The 17290-nt window shown below is 47.6% G+C and overlaps 1 protein-coding gene across 8 annotated transcripts in view; it reads right to left on the reverse strand.

Annotated features, from left to right (window-relative positions):
* LOC309527296 (vomeronasal type-2 receptor 26-like) overlaps nucleotides 1–17290 on the reverse strand; it is a 123966-nt gene that overhangs the window by 23663 nt on the left and 83013 nt on the right. The window contains exon 1 of one of the 8 annotated variants that reach the window (XM_082214023.1): nucleotides 7020–7072. The exons of the other annotated variants lie outside the window; for them this stretch is intronic. Within the exon in view, the coding sequence (XP_082070149.1) occupies nucleotides 7020–7028 (9 nt within the window). The 5' untranslated portion in view covers nucleotides 7029–7072. Of the gene's footprint in view, nucleotides 1–7019; nucleotides 7073–17290 lie in introns of those variants that run through there. 8 annotated transcript variants of the gene reach the window in all.

The following is a 17290-nucleotide window of genomic DNA, read 5'->3' on the forward strand; positions in this document are numbered from 1 at the left end:
CGCTAGGGGAGGAAGAGGGGTGTCTGTAAGCGAGCTCACAAAGGTTAGCAAGATGACGGAAGAACAGAGGATCTCCGCGCTGCAAGAGGCAGTGACCCAGTTGTCCTCAGAGGTATTGGCTTCCAAGAAACGGGAGGAGGAGACTACAGCCGCCTACAGAGACCTACACGCCAGGTTTGAAATGCTTGTTAAGCAAGGGCAACCGGGACCCAGACCGGAGGGCGTGGGATTGGCACGGAGAGCAGGAGGGCTTGTGGCTCACTTCGATGGGACTTTGCAACAGTACCCTAATTTTAGAGCAGACGTAATGTGCGCACTGCAACTGCTGGCAAAAGACTTTAGAGATGAGGAAGAGAAGGTGGGGTTCATATTGTCCCATTTGCATGGGGATGCCAAAGCCTGGCTGCGCAATTTGTGGAGGGATAAAGATCCGGCGCTTCAGAATGCAGATGCCTTTATCAAAGCGATGGATGCGTGTTTTTTGTCTACTATTGATGTGGATCTTGCCAGACGGGAGATTCATGGACTAAAACAAGGGAGGGCGAGCGTCCGGCAGTATCACGCCCGATTTTTTGCGCTGGTCAGTGCTTTAGAATGGGATCGGGATTCGCCCCCTGTCAGAGACCTCTTCTGGGAGGGTCTAAGTTCAGCGGTTAAGGATGAAATTGCAAGGGGGGAGAGGCCCCGAAGCACGCAGGAGGTGGTCCAAAGGGCGCTGACTGTGGGGGTGAGGCTGGAAGAACGTCCATGGTGCAGAGATGAAGGACGTGGAGGGCGCGAAGCAGCGAGAAGTTTCTCTTTCGTTCCGAGGGAAGCAGCGCGTGCGCAATCCACACCTCCGCCAGGAGGGGGAGGGGAACCGATGGAGGTTGGAGGTGCAAGGGCTCAGTCAGCAGCCAGAGCCCTAGCACCGGCAGCAGTGAAAGCGAAGCCTCCTAGAGGGAACAGGAAGTGTTACATCTGCGAGGATCCAGGCCATTTGGCGAAGGAGTGTCCCCGGAGGCTCCACAAGCACACTGCAGCCTCAGCAATGGTGACTGCAGCAACGCAGCAAGGAGAACCACAGCAGGGAAACGACAATGTCTGGCTGGAGACGGAGGCACTGGGGCCCAGCCAGACGCATCTGTGAAGCAGTCCCCAGCAATCTTGCAACCCACGGATCCCCTCCCACCCAAACCAGTAGTGCAGCTCACAGCATCTCTCCAGCTACCCGACGGCGTCACTATCGAAGTGCCGCTTTCTGTGGATTCTGGAAGCAACGCAGACTTTATAGCGCAGAGCTTTGTGGAGCAGCACGCTATACAGCTATTGCCTGCCACTCTGCCCCTGCAAGTCGTCACAGTGGATGGCAGAGAGTTGCTAGGGGGGCAGGTGGTGAAGCAGACGCCACCGATGGTGATGCGCCTTGGCAACCACAGGGAAGTCATCAGTTTTAATGTCACCCAACTGTCGGACACGCCCATTGTGTTGGGCATGAGTTGGCTGGACAGGCACAGTCCGACACTGGCTTGGTACCAGAGACAACTGATCTTCGGCTCCTCTTATTGCGCAGAACACTGCATCCTGCCCCGACGGGAGGGAGAGGAGGAGGAATCACAACTGCAGTTGGGAACGTTGCAAGCGGTCCCCCACAAATACGCGAGCTTTTTGGAGGTCTTCTGCGAGAAGGAGGCGGACAAGCTACCCCCTCACCGGCCATATGACTGCAAGATTGACCTCCTACCGGGGGCGACGCTGCCGAAGGGGCGGCTATACTCCATGTCTGAAGATGAAATGCAGGAACTCAAACAGTTCATCGAGCATAATCTGGAGCGTGGCTTCATCAGAGAGTCCAAGGCAGTGGGGGGCAGTCCCGTTTTCTTCGTGAAAAAGAAAGACACGCCCCAAAAAAGACTAGTTGTGGACTACCGCCTTTTGAACCAGATGACCAAACCGTCTGATTACCCCATGCCCAGGATTGACGACCTCCTCGCGACGGTGCGCAAGGGACGCGTGTTCACCAAGTTGGACCTGCGAGGGGCGTACAATCTCATCCGCATGTGGGAGGGCGATGAGTGGAAGACGGCCATGTTCACACCGCTGGGCACCTACGAATACAGAGTTATGCCCTTTGGATTACAAAATGGCTCTCACTGTTTTCAAGCTTTTATGCATCACGTGTTGGAGGGACTCCTCTACAAGACATGCGTCTGCTTCCTGGATGACATCCTGATTTTCTCTGACTCGCAGCAAGCTCACGACCGAGACGTGAGGGAGGTGCTCAGCAGGTTGCAACAACATAGACTGTACGCCAAGCTGGAGAAGTGCCAGTTCGACACGACGGAGGTGGATTTCCTGGGATACAAGTTGTCGGACAAGGGGATAGCCATGGACAGCACCAAGGTTCGTGCGGTATTGGATTGGAAAAGCCCGCGCAACCGGAAGGAGGTCCAGCGGTTTGTCGGCTTCGCCAACTTCTATCGCAAGTTTATCAAGGGGTTCGCGATGCAGACGGCAGCAATTACGGACACGCTCAGCTCCAAAAAAAAGAAATTCATCTGGACGGAGCAGGCGGAACAGTCCTTTCAAGCGCTCAAGCATCTCTTCGCATCGGAGAAGCAACTGCTGCATATCGACCCCAGTAAACCGTTGAGGGTAGAGACAGACGCGTCAGACAGAGCCGTGGGAGCTGTCCTGCTGCAGCGAGACCCGCAGGGGGTGTGGCGGCCGGGAGCGTTCTACTCCAGAAAGCTCAGCAAGTCGGAGCAGAACTACACCATCTGGGACAGGGAGTTGCTGGCCATTCATGCAGCTTTCAAGGCGTGGAGGCACTTCCTAATCGGCGCCAAGCACACGGTGCAGGTCTGCACGGACCACAAGAATCTGGAGCACTGGCGCACGGCTCAGTTCCTGAACCAGAGGCAGATACGTTGGGCGGAGTTCTTTGCTGACTTCAATTTCCGAATAGAGTACGTCCCAGGCGACACCAACATCATGGCGGATGCACTGTCCCGAAAACCGCAATACCTAGAAGAGGTGACGCCAGCGGCGGCCATGCACATCTTCGCACCGACGGCGTGGGCGTGTGCCTCAGCTACAGTAGACCTGGATGCGGTGCGACGTGCATTGCGGGACGACTCATTCGCGCAAGACAAGATGGCGGAACTGCTCAGAGGCACGGCTACCACGGACGAGTTCCAGGTGCGGGACGGCTTGCTCCTACGCAAAGGGGCTGTCTATGTACCAGGAGACGACCTTCGCGCCAAGGTACTGCAACAGTTGCACGACGCACCCACGGCCGGTCACTTTGGCACAGAGAAAACGATGGAATTAGTCGCGAGAGACTTCTGGTGGCCCAGGCTGAGAGGAGAGGTCGCGGACTACGTCGCGAGGTGCGACACCTGCCAGAGGGCCAAGCCGGTACACAGACCACCGGCGGGACTGTTAGAACCGCTGCAAACACCGTTTGAACCGTGGGAGAGGGTGGCCCTGGACTTTGTGACGGATTTACCCAACTCGAGAGGCAAGACAGCTGTGCTAGTGGTGGTGGACTTGTTCACCAAGATGGCACATTTCATTCCGTGTGCGAAGGTGGCCACGGCGGAACAAACCGCCAAACTGTTCATAGATCACGTGTTCAAAGTGCATGGCCTGCCACGGTCTATCCTGTCCGACCGCGGACGCCAGTTCATCTCGTCTTTCTGGCAGAAGCTGATGGGTTTTCTAAATGTCAAGGTCAATCTGGCATCAGCAAGACACCCGCAGACCAACGGGCAAGCAGAGAGGGTCAATGCCATCATGCAGCAGTACCTGAGATGCTATGCCAATCAACAGCCTGCGACGTGGGTGGATTACCTGCCGCTAGCCGAGTTCGCTTACAACAACACGAAGCACGTGTCCACAGGAGTGACGCCGTTCTTTGCCAACAATGGGAGGAATCCCAGAACCTTCCCGGGACTGGAGAGAGTGGGGGAAGGAGAACCACAGACGGCGGACGCGTTCGCGTCAGAGCTGCAGGCGGTCCACGATCAACTCAGACGGCAGCTGGAGCTAGCTAAGCACGCCTACAAGGTGCAAGCTGACAAGCACAGGCGGGTTGGCGAAGTGATCCAAGTGGGAGACTGGGTCTGGTTGGCAGCCCACGCAGTGCCGACCAGGTCGCTTGCCAAGAAGAAGTTGGGGCACAAGCAGATCGGTCCGTACCAAGTCGAAGCGCAGATCAACCCGGTAGCCTTCCGACTGGCGCTGCCGGAGGGTTCCAGAATGCATCCGGTGTTCCACAGGTCGGTGCTCACTCCCTACAAGGCACCTCACAGGTTCCAGGAGCCAGGGACGGCACCAAGTCCGCTCCGGGAACGGACGGAGACGCGGGAGGTGAAGCACCAGGACCACATCAACGAGGTCACGGAGATTTTGGACTCCAGATGGGGGGAAGAGGGAGTCGAATACCTCTTAGCCAGAGAGGGCACCCGGGCCAGCGCCAATAGCTGGGTACCAGACTACGCTTTGGAGGAACCCCTGCTCAAGGACGAGTTTCATGCCCTCTTCCCACACAAACCCATGCCAGCGAGCTTCTTCGACGACTGGTTGTTCACACCCACACTTTCTTCCAGCACGTTCCATGGATTCGACTCAGAAGGGGAACCCGCACGGAGCACCCGTTCCCCAGAAGGTTCACCGGCAGGTTCGGCATCAGGCAACTCGTATTGGTGGGACGATCGACCAGAGGAGCGATGGCGCAGGAAGTGGCTGGAGATGCCAGGTCGAGCGACCGACGCAGAGACTGACAGGGACGTGTTCGGGGAGGACCTCGGGTTCGAGCACGGCGGTACAGAGATGGAAGAGCAACAAGTCAACGTCGACGACCGCGAGGGGGAAGACTCGGAGGTCTTCAGTTGGCGGCCACCCACGGGGAGCGACCTGTATCCAGCATTCCCTCCCATGATGATGGAGCGCCCAGCACCCACACCTGACAGCGGGGAGGGGGGAAGGGGGGGCTTCGAGGGGGGGATGGATGTCAGGGGTTCAGAAGCAGAGACGCAGAGAAGGGTGGAAACAGAGAGCGAGGGGGAGGAAGCCGAAGGGAGAATGAGTGATGATGACGACCCGAGATCTCCAAGCCTAAGCAGTGAGTCAGAGGACTCCCAAAAGGGAGCCCCAGTGAGCAGAGCAAGGGGGGGATCCGGGGGGACACCCCAGGAGGAAGGGAACAGAGGAGATTCAGAGAGCAGCAGCTGGAAGTCGGGACCCACGCTCATAACTGAGGGCGGCAGCAGCTGGAAGTCGGGACCCACGCTCAAGACTGAGAGCAGCAGGGAGGAAGGTAGCCAGGCATCGGGTTCCGGAGGCTGTCAGCAGGAGGGAGGGCACGAGTCAGGGGTGGTCACGCCCTCCTCAGAGAGCGAGGCAACGGTTAAGAGGAAAGTAGAGAGTTGGGCGCGCGCGCCAAGTTCAAATGCAGCGGAAGCTGGAGCAGTAAGCAGCCCGGAGAGTGAGCCAGGTCCTAAAGCCCGCCGCAAGGAGGCAGAAGGATCAGGGGGGTCAGCGTCAGAGGAGAGTAGAAGGGAGGAGGCCCAGGGGGGCAGAAGGACCCAGAGACGTAGGGAGAGGCGAAGGAGGTGGAGCAAGGCTAGGGTATTAAGCTGGTGTGCAAGAGGCGGGGACTCAGACGGGTCTTCGCCGACCTAGAGCAGAAGGTGTAGAGCTGCACGCTGCAGTTCGGAAATGAAACCTGTAACTCAATAAAGACTCTTTTAAAGTGGACGCTGTGTGGCGTGGTCCTATGTGAGCTGGGACCTGGTAGCAGCTCTGACAATTACAAAGGACAAAGAACCTTGGGCAGGCTGGAAGTAATCTGTGCCACCAAACAACATCACATCAATGTCCAGAAGATCTGTCGTGATCCAGAGTATCCCCTGATATTTCCTCACTTCATGAATTCTTTGTAAAAGTATGATTGGATGAATTCTGTGCTCAGAGTCCCCATAATAAACAAACACCTTGACTCGTCTCAAATCAGATGGTTTACAATGTAAGGATGACATTTGATACAGGGTGGAAATATGAAATTTTTCCAAGAAAGCAACACAAATCCCACGGCAGATGAGCAGAAGGGTGAAGACACTCTGGAACCTTTCTCCATTTTCATTGTCTGGAACAAAGAGACCGATCCACGTCCACCCGAAATGTAGCAACAACTTGACAATCCCCATGTACTGGGTTTCTTCTTTGGGGACCATCGGGTAGATAAAAGGGAACTGGGTTTTGTCATCCAGATCCTGAGCAGCAGAGCCAAAACTGATCTAGTAAGAAAAAGAATGGTGTCATGTTTTCAGGAATACACAAGCAGGGCCCCGCCGCATGACCAGGCCAAAGGCCCATCTCTTCACAGTAGCTAACCAGATGCTTATGGATGTATGCAATGCCTTTGATGGAGGAATCATGTTCAGAAGAGGACCTGGAGTTTACAGAGAAGGAAGTGGCTCCAATGGACTCTGGGGTAGAGCAGGGCATCTGGGCCTTGTAGGCTCATGGCACCCCAACCTCTTCCTAGAGTCACAATGGGGCACTACACAGAATGAGAGGCAGAAGTTAAGCAGCTGCACAGTTTGGAGGAGTGCAAGTACTTAAACTTCTGTGTTCAGTTAGCTGTCAGACATCCACTGGTCTTCCTGAGAAACAAGAACCCTTTAGGGGCCAGGGGCTACTTTCAACTAAATCTTCCTATTGACAAACTGGAGAGGGAGATAGGAAGAGGCTGAGGGTTTTTTAAATCACTTTCCATATTCTTAAAATGTGATCCCCCCCTTTGGTCTCTCTCTTTGGGTGCTTCTCTTTTGTTTGCCTGGAAAATTTGGCCCTAAGAATATTGCTGAAGTACTCTGCACAAGTACATCAGTACACACAACCATGGCTAAAGGCCAGAATGGTTGGCTTTGAAGTTTAGAAACTTCTGGGGGCATGAAGGGGTTCCTCACCACTGCTGGAGAGACAGCAAAGAGGAATGAAACATAACCAATCACTTCCCTTCCAATTCCTACCTGGGGCATTTTGTAGATGCCCAATATGCTTGAAATTTGATGGGAGACTTCAGAAGAAGTTGCTTCAAAAACAGCCAACACATTATTCTGTCTTCCACAGCTGTAGTTTGGAATACTGTCTAACATGGCATCAGCAGTTGTCCTGACATCAAAAGCGGCCTCATAGATGCTGTAGCCCAGGGTGACATTGGCTAAATGCTTAAGATGCCTGGCGATCTCCTGGGTTGCAAACAAGATGGACAGGACTGGTGAGATTTCCTCTGCTGACCAACTGCAAATAAATGAATACACGAAAAATCGTTTTAGCTTCCCATTCCCCATTAAATAAAAAGAACTTTGCAACATTCCTTGCTCTGTAAGAACAGAAGAAGAGCTTGCTGGTTTTATATCTATTGGGGCAAACTCTGCTGCTAGGAAGGAGCAGAATCTTTGTCAGGAAATGACAAATGTGCTGCTCTTAGATGGAATGGGCATTCAGAGAGCCCTAGCACAAGAAAATGATCCAGGTCCCCCAAGCATAGTCCTATATGTGCGTTTTTTGATGTTCCTTCTTCCTTCCCACAACAGTGAAGGAGTACAGGGGGGATATATGAAGGACAGTTTTGCAGATTTCTGGGGACACCGTTTCCCCGACATCAAGTAAGGTTGTGACTAGGAACCCAATGAATTAATGTGTAACATGTGAATAGGAGGGAAATCAAAGGTATAGTCATGTACTAGATCCAGAAATATTGCCTATTGACAGAAATATTGTTAAGCATGCCTCCTTGTTTCTAGGTCACATCCAATGTAAGCCCCAGCCAGCATGTTCAATGGTCAGGGATAATGGGAGCTGTAATCCAGCAAAATCTGAAAGGCCACAGGTTGGGGGAAGCAGCTGTGCACCTCCCAGAAATTGCCAGCTTCTGATCCCCTGCCCAACTTCCACAGGGCACATAAAATATACTTAGGGTAACGATTAGGAAAAGTTGCATCCCTCTGTGATAAGTACTGTTTCCAATGAAAGACATCAGAATGGTCGTTCTATATTTCTTGCCAAAAAAGCTTCACCATACACAATGACTCTTTCCAAATATGTTCAGAGGCCAATGTACAGACATTGATGGACTTCAATGTCTGTACACTAATGCGCAAAGCATGGGAAATAAACAAGATGAGCTTGAGCTCTTGGTACAGCAAACTAAATATGACATAATAGGCATCACTGAAACCTGGTGGGATAAGTCCCACGATTGGAATGTAATAATGGAGGGATACAATCTATTTCAGAGAAACAGACCAGACAAGAAAGGAGGAGGAGTGGCGTTTTATGTCAGGGATGTGTATACCTGTGAAGAGATCCAAGATTTAGAACCTCAAAGCCAAAGTGAGAGCATTTGGGTCAAAATCCTCATTGTGGGAGTTTACTATAGATCCCCAAGCCAAACGGAGGACATAGATGATGCCTTCCTGGAACAGATGGCCAAGCATGCAAAAGGAAGGGAGATAGTAGTAATGGGGGACTTCAACTACCCGGATATTTGTTGGATGTCAAACTCAGCCAAGAGCATAAGGTCAAACAGATTCCTCACTGGCCTTGCAGACAACTTCATTGTCCAGAAAGTGGGAGAAGCAACAAGAGGAACAGCCATTTTAGATCTGGTCCTAACCAATGTTGATGACCTGGTTAGTGGGGTAGAAGTGGAAGGATCATTAGGCGCGAGTGATCATGCTCTTCTGAAGTTTACTATACAGCGGAAAGGAGCAGCCAAGCATACTAGGACTCAATTTCTTGACTTTAAGAAAGCCGACTTCATAAAACTTAGGGAAGTGCTGGGTGAGATCCCATGGACAACAATACTAAAAGGAAAGGGAGTTCATGATGGCTGGGAGTTTGTTAAGAGGGAGATAGTAAAAGCACAACGTCAGGCAATACCAATGAGACGGAAACATGGAAGGTGCCTAAAGAAGCCAGGGTGGCTATCTAAAGAACTTTTAACTGAGTTAAGATTAAAAAAGGATGTGTACAAAAAATGGAAAAGGGGGGAAACCACCAAAGAGGAATTCAAACAAATAGCCAGCACATGTAGACACAAAGTCAGAAAAGCTAAAGCACAGAATGAACTCAGGCTTGCTAGAGAGGTTAAAAGCAACAAAAAAGGCTTTTATGGGTATGTTCATAGCAAAAGGAAGAACAAAGAAACAGTGGGGTCACTCAGAGGAGAAGATGGTGAAATGCAAACAGGGGACACAGAAAGGGCTGAACTCCTCAATGCCTTCTTTGCCTCAGTCTTCTCCGATAAAGAAAACAATGTCCGACCTGAAGAATTTGGAGCAAATGATTCAGCAGAGGAAACACAGCCCAGAATAACTAAGGAGATAGTACAAGAATACTTGGCTAGTTTAGATGTATTCAAGTCTCCAGGGCCAGATGAACTGCATCCAAGAGTATTAAAAGAACTGGCAGATGTGAGCTCAGAACCACTGGCAGTCATCTTTGAGAATTCCTGGAGAACAGGCGAAGTCCCGGCAGACTGGAGGAGGGCAAACGTTGTCCCTATTTTCAAAAAGGGGAAAAGAGAGGACCCAAATAATTACCGCCCAGTCAGTCTGACATCAATAGCAGGGAAGATTCTGGAGCAGATCATTAAGCAAACAGTCTGTGAGCACCTAGAAAGGAATGCTGTGATCACCAATAGTCAGCATGGATTTCTGAAAAATAAGTCATGTCAGACTAACCTGATCTCGTTTTTTGACAGAATTACAAGCCTGGTAGATGAAGGGAATGCAGTGGATGTAGCCTACCTTGATTTCAGCAAGGCATTTGACAAGGTGCCCCATGATATTCTTGTAAAGAAGCTGGTAAAATGCGGTCTTGACTATGCTACCACTCAGTGGATTTGTAACTGGCTGACTGACCGAACCCAAAGGGTGCTCATCAATGGTTCCTCTTCATCCTGGAGAAGAGTGACTAGTGGGGTGCCACAGGGTTCTGTCTTGGGCCCGGTCTTATTGAACATCTTTATCAACGACTTGGATGATGGACTCAAGGGCATCCTGATCAAATTTGCAGATGACACCAAACTGGGAGGGGTGGCTAACACCCCAGAGGACAGGATCACACTTCAAAACGACCTTGACAGATTAGAGAACTGGGCCAAAACAAACAAGATGAATTTTAACAGGGAAAAATGTAAAGTATTGCACTTGGGCAAAAAAAAAATGAGAGGCACAAATACAAGATGGGTGACACCTGGCTTGAGAGCAGTACATGTGAAAAGGATCTAGGAGTCTTGGTTGACCACAAACTTGACATGAGCCAACAGTGTGATGCGGCAGCTAAAAAAGCCAATGCAATTCTGGGCCTCATCAATAGGAGTATAGCATTTAGATCAAGGGAAGTAATAGTGCCACTGTATTCTGCTCTGGTCAGACCTCACCTGGAGTACTGTGTCCAGTTCTGGGCACCACAGTTCAAGAAGGACACAGACAAACTGGAACGTGTCCAGAGGAGGGCAACCAAAATGGTCAAAGGCCTGGAAACGATGCCTTATGAGGAACGGCTAAGGGAGCCGGGCATGTTTAGCCTGGAGAAGAGGAGGTTAAGGGGTGATATGATAGCCATGCTCAAATATATAAAAGGATGTCACATAGAGGAGGGAGAAAGGTTGTTTTCTGCTGCTCCAGAGAAGCGGACACGGAGCAATGGATCCAAACTACTAGAAAGAAGATTCCACCTAAACATTAGGAAGAACTTCCTGCCACTAAGAGCTGTTCGACAGTGGAATTTGCTGCCAAGGAGTGTGGTGGAGTCTCCTACTTTGGAGGTCTTTAAACAGAGGCTTGACAACCATATGTCAGGAGTGCTCTGATGGTGTTTCTCTGGATTTTGATATTTTAAAATGGTTTCCATGATTGCAGATTTGTACTGTTTACTATCAATTGGAGTATAGCATCTAGATCAAGGGAAGTAATAGTGCCACTGTATTCTGCTCTGGTCAGACCTCACCTGGAGTACTGTGTCCAGTTCTGGGCAGAGGAGGGCAACCAAAATGGTCAAAGGCCTGGAAACGATGCCTTATGAGGAGGTTAAGGGGTGATATGATAGCCATGTTCAAATATATAAAAGGATGTCACATAGAGGAGGGACAAAGGTTGTTTTCTGCTGCTCCAGAGAAGCGGACACGGAGCAATGGATCTAAACTACAAGAAAGAAGATTCCACCTAAACATTAGGAAGAACTTCCTGAGAGTAAAAGCTGTTGGACAGTGGAATTTGCTGCCAAGGAGTGTGGTGGAGTCTCCTGCTTTGGAGGTCTTTAAGCAGAGGCTTGACAACCATATGTCAGGAGTTCTCTGATGGTGTTTCCTGCTTGGCAGGGGGTTGGACTCGATGGCCCTTGTGGTCTCTTCCAACTCTATGATTCTATGATTCTATGAAATACTTAGAGGATGAGAAGATACTACTTGGTAAGGTTCCTATACGGATTTGAACGTTTCAGAGAGATTGAAGGGAAGGTGGTGGTATCCTTACATTCCGATTTTTACACATTCTTTGATCTGCAAAGATTGTACCGTGGATTTAGAACTTATTTAAGATACGTAGTAATCCACACACACCCAACACACCAGGGACATTTAATTTAGACAGTTTGTTGGGAATAAAGGAATAGAGGAAGCTGTCAAAGCTGTTAATACTTGACAAGGAAGAAACACCCTTTTTCATGAGACATGAGATGATCAACTATGCTTTAGCTGCATTAATGAAACTGAAGCCCAAAATAGGGAAAGGGTTCTGAAACAACCTCTTTGTTTGCAGGATTCCAAGGGGCATGGCCAGAAACTAGATGCTGCCTCTGGAAAACAGCAATAAATGTGAATGCAGACTGGGTAACATAAAGTCACTTACGTCATAACAGTGTTTCTGGGATGCCGTGAAAAGTTGATTGGTTTTGTTCTAAAACCTTTTGGAAATATGACCTGACTAATGAGGTGGTCTCCTGGCCTGTAATAACTCAACGGATCAGTTACCATATTTCTGTTCAATGGGCATTTTGCTTTCAGCATCCTACTGGCTCCATGGGGCATTAGCAGCAGAAACAGCAGCAGCAGAAATATCATCCTGGCTATGCCTGCAAGAATCATACACTCTTATGAAAGAAGTAACATTAGAAGCACAGCTGGACTCCTACAGTAGCTTCAGAAGCAAAGGTAGAAAAAGGAAACCTCCCATAGAAACAAGAGGCTTCTGATATTTGTGACCCAGTTCTTCTTTCAGGCTTGTGACAATCAGTTATCTGATGCTGCTTGTGATTCTGATGTTTTGTTATTTGTGGACTCCAAGGCCATCGTTGGGGAAATTTTTGGACTAGATAAGCAAATCACCATGATTTTGATAATTATAGGGTTAAGAAGGTCCACCTCCTCTGCAACTCCCTGGAATCTGTGTGTGACTCAATGGGCAGCTGCAGAGCCAGAGCAAAACATGTTTGTGAGAACTCAAAGATGGGACTCTCAATCTGGGCCCTGCTCAACTTGAGGAAACATTAACTTCAGTAAAGTCCAAGGAACTATGAATAGCTAGTGTTATGATTAGTTGGGTCCAGGATCTGGGTCACACTATTGATTTTGAAAAACTGTGGACTAAATCAAATTTGTAGCATGTGTGTCACTCAAAGAAAATGTATTTAAGATGATGTACCGATGGTACATCATCTTAAATGATGATGATGGTACATCATCATCATTTGGCACACCTGTCAAACTTGCTAAAATCTATATTAATCAAGACAAAAATTGTTGGAAGTGTAAGGAGAAGAATTTCCTCCATATGTGGTGGACTTGCTCCAAAGTGAAAGCCTTCTGGGATACAATATATAATGAGTTAAAAAAGGTTTTGAAATATAAGTTCAATAAAAAAGAGGCATTTTTATTAGGTTTAATTGGTGAAGAAATACATAAAAGAGAGGTAAATATGTTTATGTATGCCACAACGGCTGCAAGAACACTTCTGGCTCAGAAACGGAAGCAGCAGGAACTCCCAACACTGGAAGATTGGCAGGTCAAGGTGGTGGAGTATGTAGAGATGGCCAAGTTGACAGGGAGGATCCGGAATCAGTGTGACGTAGTGTTTCAAAAAGACTGGAACAAATTTATATTTTATATGAAAGAAAATTATAAACATTTGAAAACCTTTGTAGACCTGAATTGAAATGCTTTGTAATGTAAATATAAGGGACTGATTTACCGACAATAAGGTGAAATATTATAATTTGACAAAGGGTAAATAAGTGATTATAGAAATGTGAAAAATATGGAAAGATATGTGGAAGTCAGAAAGAAGGAGGGAAGGATGTTGATGCTCTTACAGAGTAATATATTAAGTTATAGAAGTATTTAAAAATGTGAATATGATTTAAGTGGAAAATCTAATAAAAATTATTTAAAATAAAGAAAGAAACTATAGAATAGCCAAAGCAAAATGTTTGTGAGAACTCAAAGATGTGACTCTCAATCCGGGCCCTGCTAAACTTGAGGAAACATTAACTTCAGTAAAGTCCAGGAAACTATAGAATAGCTATGATGGACCAAGACCAGCAAGACAGGACATTATAGAGGTGTATAAAGTCCTGCATGGTGTGGATAATATGGATAGGAAAAGTTTTCCTCCTTCCCAGTAATAATACTAGAAGTTTGGCCTTTAAGTGGGAATTTAAACCCTTGTGTCCTAGGCCCCTGTCCAACTCTCTGATTACTACACCACACTGCCTCAGAACTAAAGATTCATTGGCATCCAGTGGAGGTCTCTAACACTGAGGTAAGCCATGAGATACTCACATGAGCTAATAGAAGTTTGGGTTCATGAGACAACCCAACCAGCTGACTGGTCCATTGGATTTAGACAGTAGCAATAATATCTGGCTTTAGCTTAGTAATATACTAGCAGCCAACTAGAGATTCAATTCAACTCAGCTTCTAATGAAGCTGAATTTTGGAAGAGTCAGGACAGAGAAATCTGTTATAGACCTTGAAGATTGCTCCTTCCCTCGTAGAATTTCAATGATACATAGTTGGGCTGAGGAACAGAAATGCTAAATTCAGTAAGTAGCTATTGGATTTTCAGCCAAAAGGGTTGGAGGTGGTTCTTCGCCACTTACTGTGCAAAGCTACTCACTGCAACTATCAAACGTGAAACTGAAAAGAGACTGAAGGATCGAGACTTCCGGGGTGGCGCCATCGGCAATGGTGGACTCCCTCTGAACCGGAGGGACCAGCTCCGCGCGGAACGGGTCTTTTCCGCTGCGGCGAAGCGGGGACGCTTTTAGAAATCACAGGCGGATGAAGCCTGTGACAGTGGGACTCGGTGGGCACCCTTAGCGCCCCCCAACCCGCAAAGGAACCCACTAACAGGCTCCGAAGCGAGGAGGGGGAAGTGGCGCGGTGCTGTGAGTCAATTGCTTTTTCCGTGGAGTGAAGCCACATAGCCGTTGCCGGAGAGCACTGCCTTTTTCCTGGGACAATCTGGCATCTAAAATAATCACCCGTGAGTACTTAGACATTGAACAATTGGACTTCAAATAAGAACTGGCGATTAGATAGGAATTGGACTTAAAAAATTACCTTAATTTGGTACTGAAACGGGAAGGTCTAAACAGGAAGTCAGCCTTCCGTTTCCTTGTAGTCAGAAGAAAGCAAAGACAACGTAAACTAGAGCTTAGAAAATCACTTTCAAAGGATTGGTTTTCACCATTTAAAATCGTTGAACCCCCCTTCGGTAGCAGGAGAAGAAGGGGGATCTTTTTTGGACTGTTTAAACCTGCAGAAGTGAGTTTAAAGTAAAGTAACTTTCCACCGTCCTGTTCCTGGAGCGGGGTGTCAGAATTGACGTTTGAAGCTCATTGACCAGAGACAAATGTTTTTGACAGACAGTTAAAAGAAGAGTAACATTGTGATTCCACTGTTTCCTTTCGCATTTTAAAGGAACAAATATTGACAAAATATCTTAAAAAAAGAAACTTTGTTGCTATTGTCCTTAAAAGAAAGAACAACCAGAAGTTTTCCCCCTAGAGGGGGACTGTGAAACTGTAACTAATTCTAGGGAGCTTGCAGCTGCCACAGATTACAACCATGGGAAAGGACTTGTGACCTTGCAGGACAATGTTTTCAGAAGCACTGTTGGGTGCTTTCTGTAAAATAAATGCCCTATTGGATCAGTTAAGTCAGAAGACGGATTTGATGACTAATGCGGCAATGGGCCGTCAGATGTTTGGAGCTGCGGGGGCTCCCAATTTTGGAGGGAATTTGAAACATGTCTTAAAATACCACATGGAGTCTAGTCTGGACTATGGGAAAGGGGCTGATTTGTTGAAAAGGGTCAAAAACGCTACCAAGCTGGAGTTCCCACGAGTGAAAGGAAAATATGAAGAAGAGCTGCGGAAGGGACATGGAAGAGACTTGAAGGCCTCGGATATAAGATCACCAGGTTAATGTGCCAGACTAATGGGATAAAAAGGACTGACAAACCCGGGACCAGGAGGAAGGGACGCTGGAAGAAGATTGGATTGTTTTCATTTCTTTTTTCTATCATTAGGAATGTTTTATAAAATTGATGAATGTTAGAAAAATGTTGAAATGAAATTACTTGGCTCTTGTAAAAATGTTTAAAGAATTAGGTAAAAAGGTAATGGTTATGAGAAGTTGGTAAAAATAAGATTTAAGTCTTAAGCTTTAAGGTTTTTTATAAGATAAGATGAAGATAGAGCAAGGTAATGTAATGACAGAATACTATGAATTATGGAAAGGATTTGCTGTGATAACTATTAATCAAGATACAAGAAAAGGGAGGAGGAGGAGGTCATAGAAAGAAGGTAATGAAAGTAGAGAATTTGAAAATGATGGTTTTATTTTTTTCTTTTTATTTTTCAGTTTTGTCTTTTTTCTTTGTAATTTTAAAAAAATCTTTTTTCAATAAATATCATTTTAAAAAAAAGAAAAGAAAAGAGACCAAAGGATCATCAGATGTTCTGGTGTCTGCGGATGATCCTGCTGGGTGAACCTGGTGTTCCATTTCTCAAGGATCTTCTGATGGGACTGTCACTGCTTGCAATAGAATTGTCAAACCGTCGAGTTGGAAGGGATCCTGAGGATCATCTAGTCCAACCTTCTGCAGTTCAGGAATATGCAACTGATGAGTTTGTTAGTCCAGCTGGTCTTTGGATAGTTAAACAGTGTCTCCACACAAAACACACATTCTGTTTCCTGAAAGGAGCCAGTTGCAGGAAACATATCTTCCACCACCATCACTGTCTTTGCATGCTAGGAGAAGCTTTCCCACTGGTATTTCTGCTTCTGGAGCAAATTAAGAACTAATGAGATTATAGACCCACTGGAGGTGTAAAATAAATGAAACAGCACTATTGTGTTTTCATTGATTTTTTAAATACTAAAAGCATATTTTATAATCACAACAGGAACAACAATTTTAATATTTATACCCTACCCATCTGGCTGGATTACCCCAGCCTCTGTGGGTGGCTCACAGCATATATAAAAGCATCGTAAAACATCAAACATAAAAAACTTCCTGATACAGGGCTGCCTTCAGATGTCTTCTAAAAGTTATAGAGTTCTTTATCTCCTTGACATCTGAAATGAGGGCGTTCCACAGGGAGCGTGCCACTACCAAGAAGGCCCTCTGCCTGGTTCCCTGTAACTTCACTTCTCGAAGTGAGGGGACTGCCAGAAGATGCTCGTAGGAGGACCTCAATATCTGGGTTGAGCAATGGGGGTGGAGATGCTCCTTCAGGTATACTGGGCTGAGGCTGTTGAGGGCTTTAAAGGTCAGTACCAACACTTTGAATTGTGCTCAGAAATGTACTGCGAGCCAGTGAAGATCCTTTAGGTTATATGGTCCCAGCGGCCACCCCCAGTCACAAGTCTAGCTGCCACATTCTGGATTAGTTGTAGCTTCTGGGTCACCTTCAAAAGTAGCCCCACATAGAGTGCATTGCAGTAGTCCACTTCAGTAGGTATCTCAAGAAGTGGGCATGCACATGAAAGCTTACACCCAGAACAAACTTAGTTGGTCTCTAAGGTACTACTGGACATTTTATTATTATTATTTCGACTGCGTTAGACCAACATGGCTACCTACCTGAATGCAGTAGTCCAAGTGGGAGATAACTAGAGCATGCACTACTCTGGTGATACAGTCTGTGGGCCGGTAGGGTCTCAGACGGCCTACCAGATGGAGCTCAATCCGTTGGCTACTATACATCCTCCAACCATCTCCAG

This window comes from Podarcis vaucheri, assembly GCF_965113315.1.
Source record: "Podarcis vaucheri genome assembly, chromosome: 2".
Lineage (NCBI taxonomy): Eukaryota > Metazoa > Chordata > Lepidosauria > Squamata > Lacertidae > Podarcis > Podarcis vaucheri.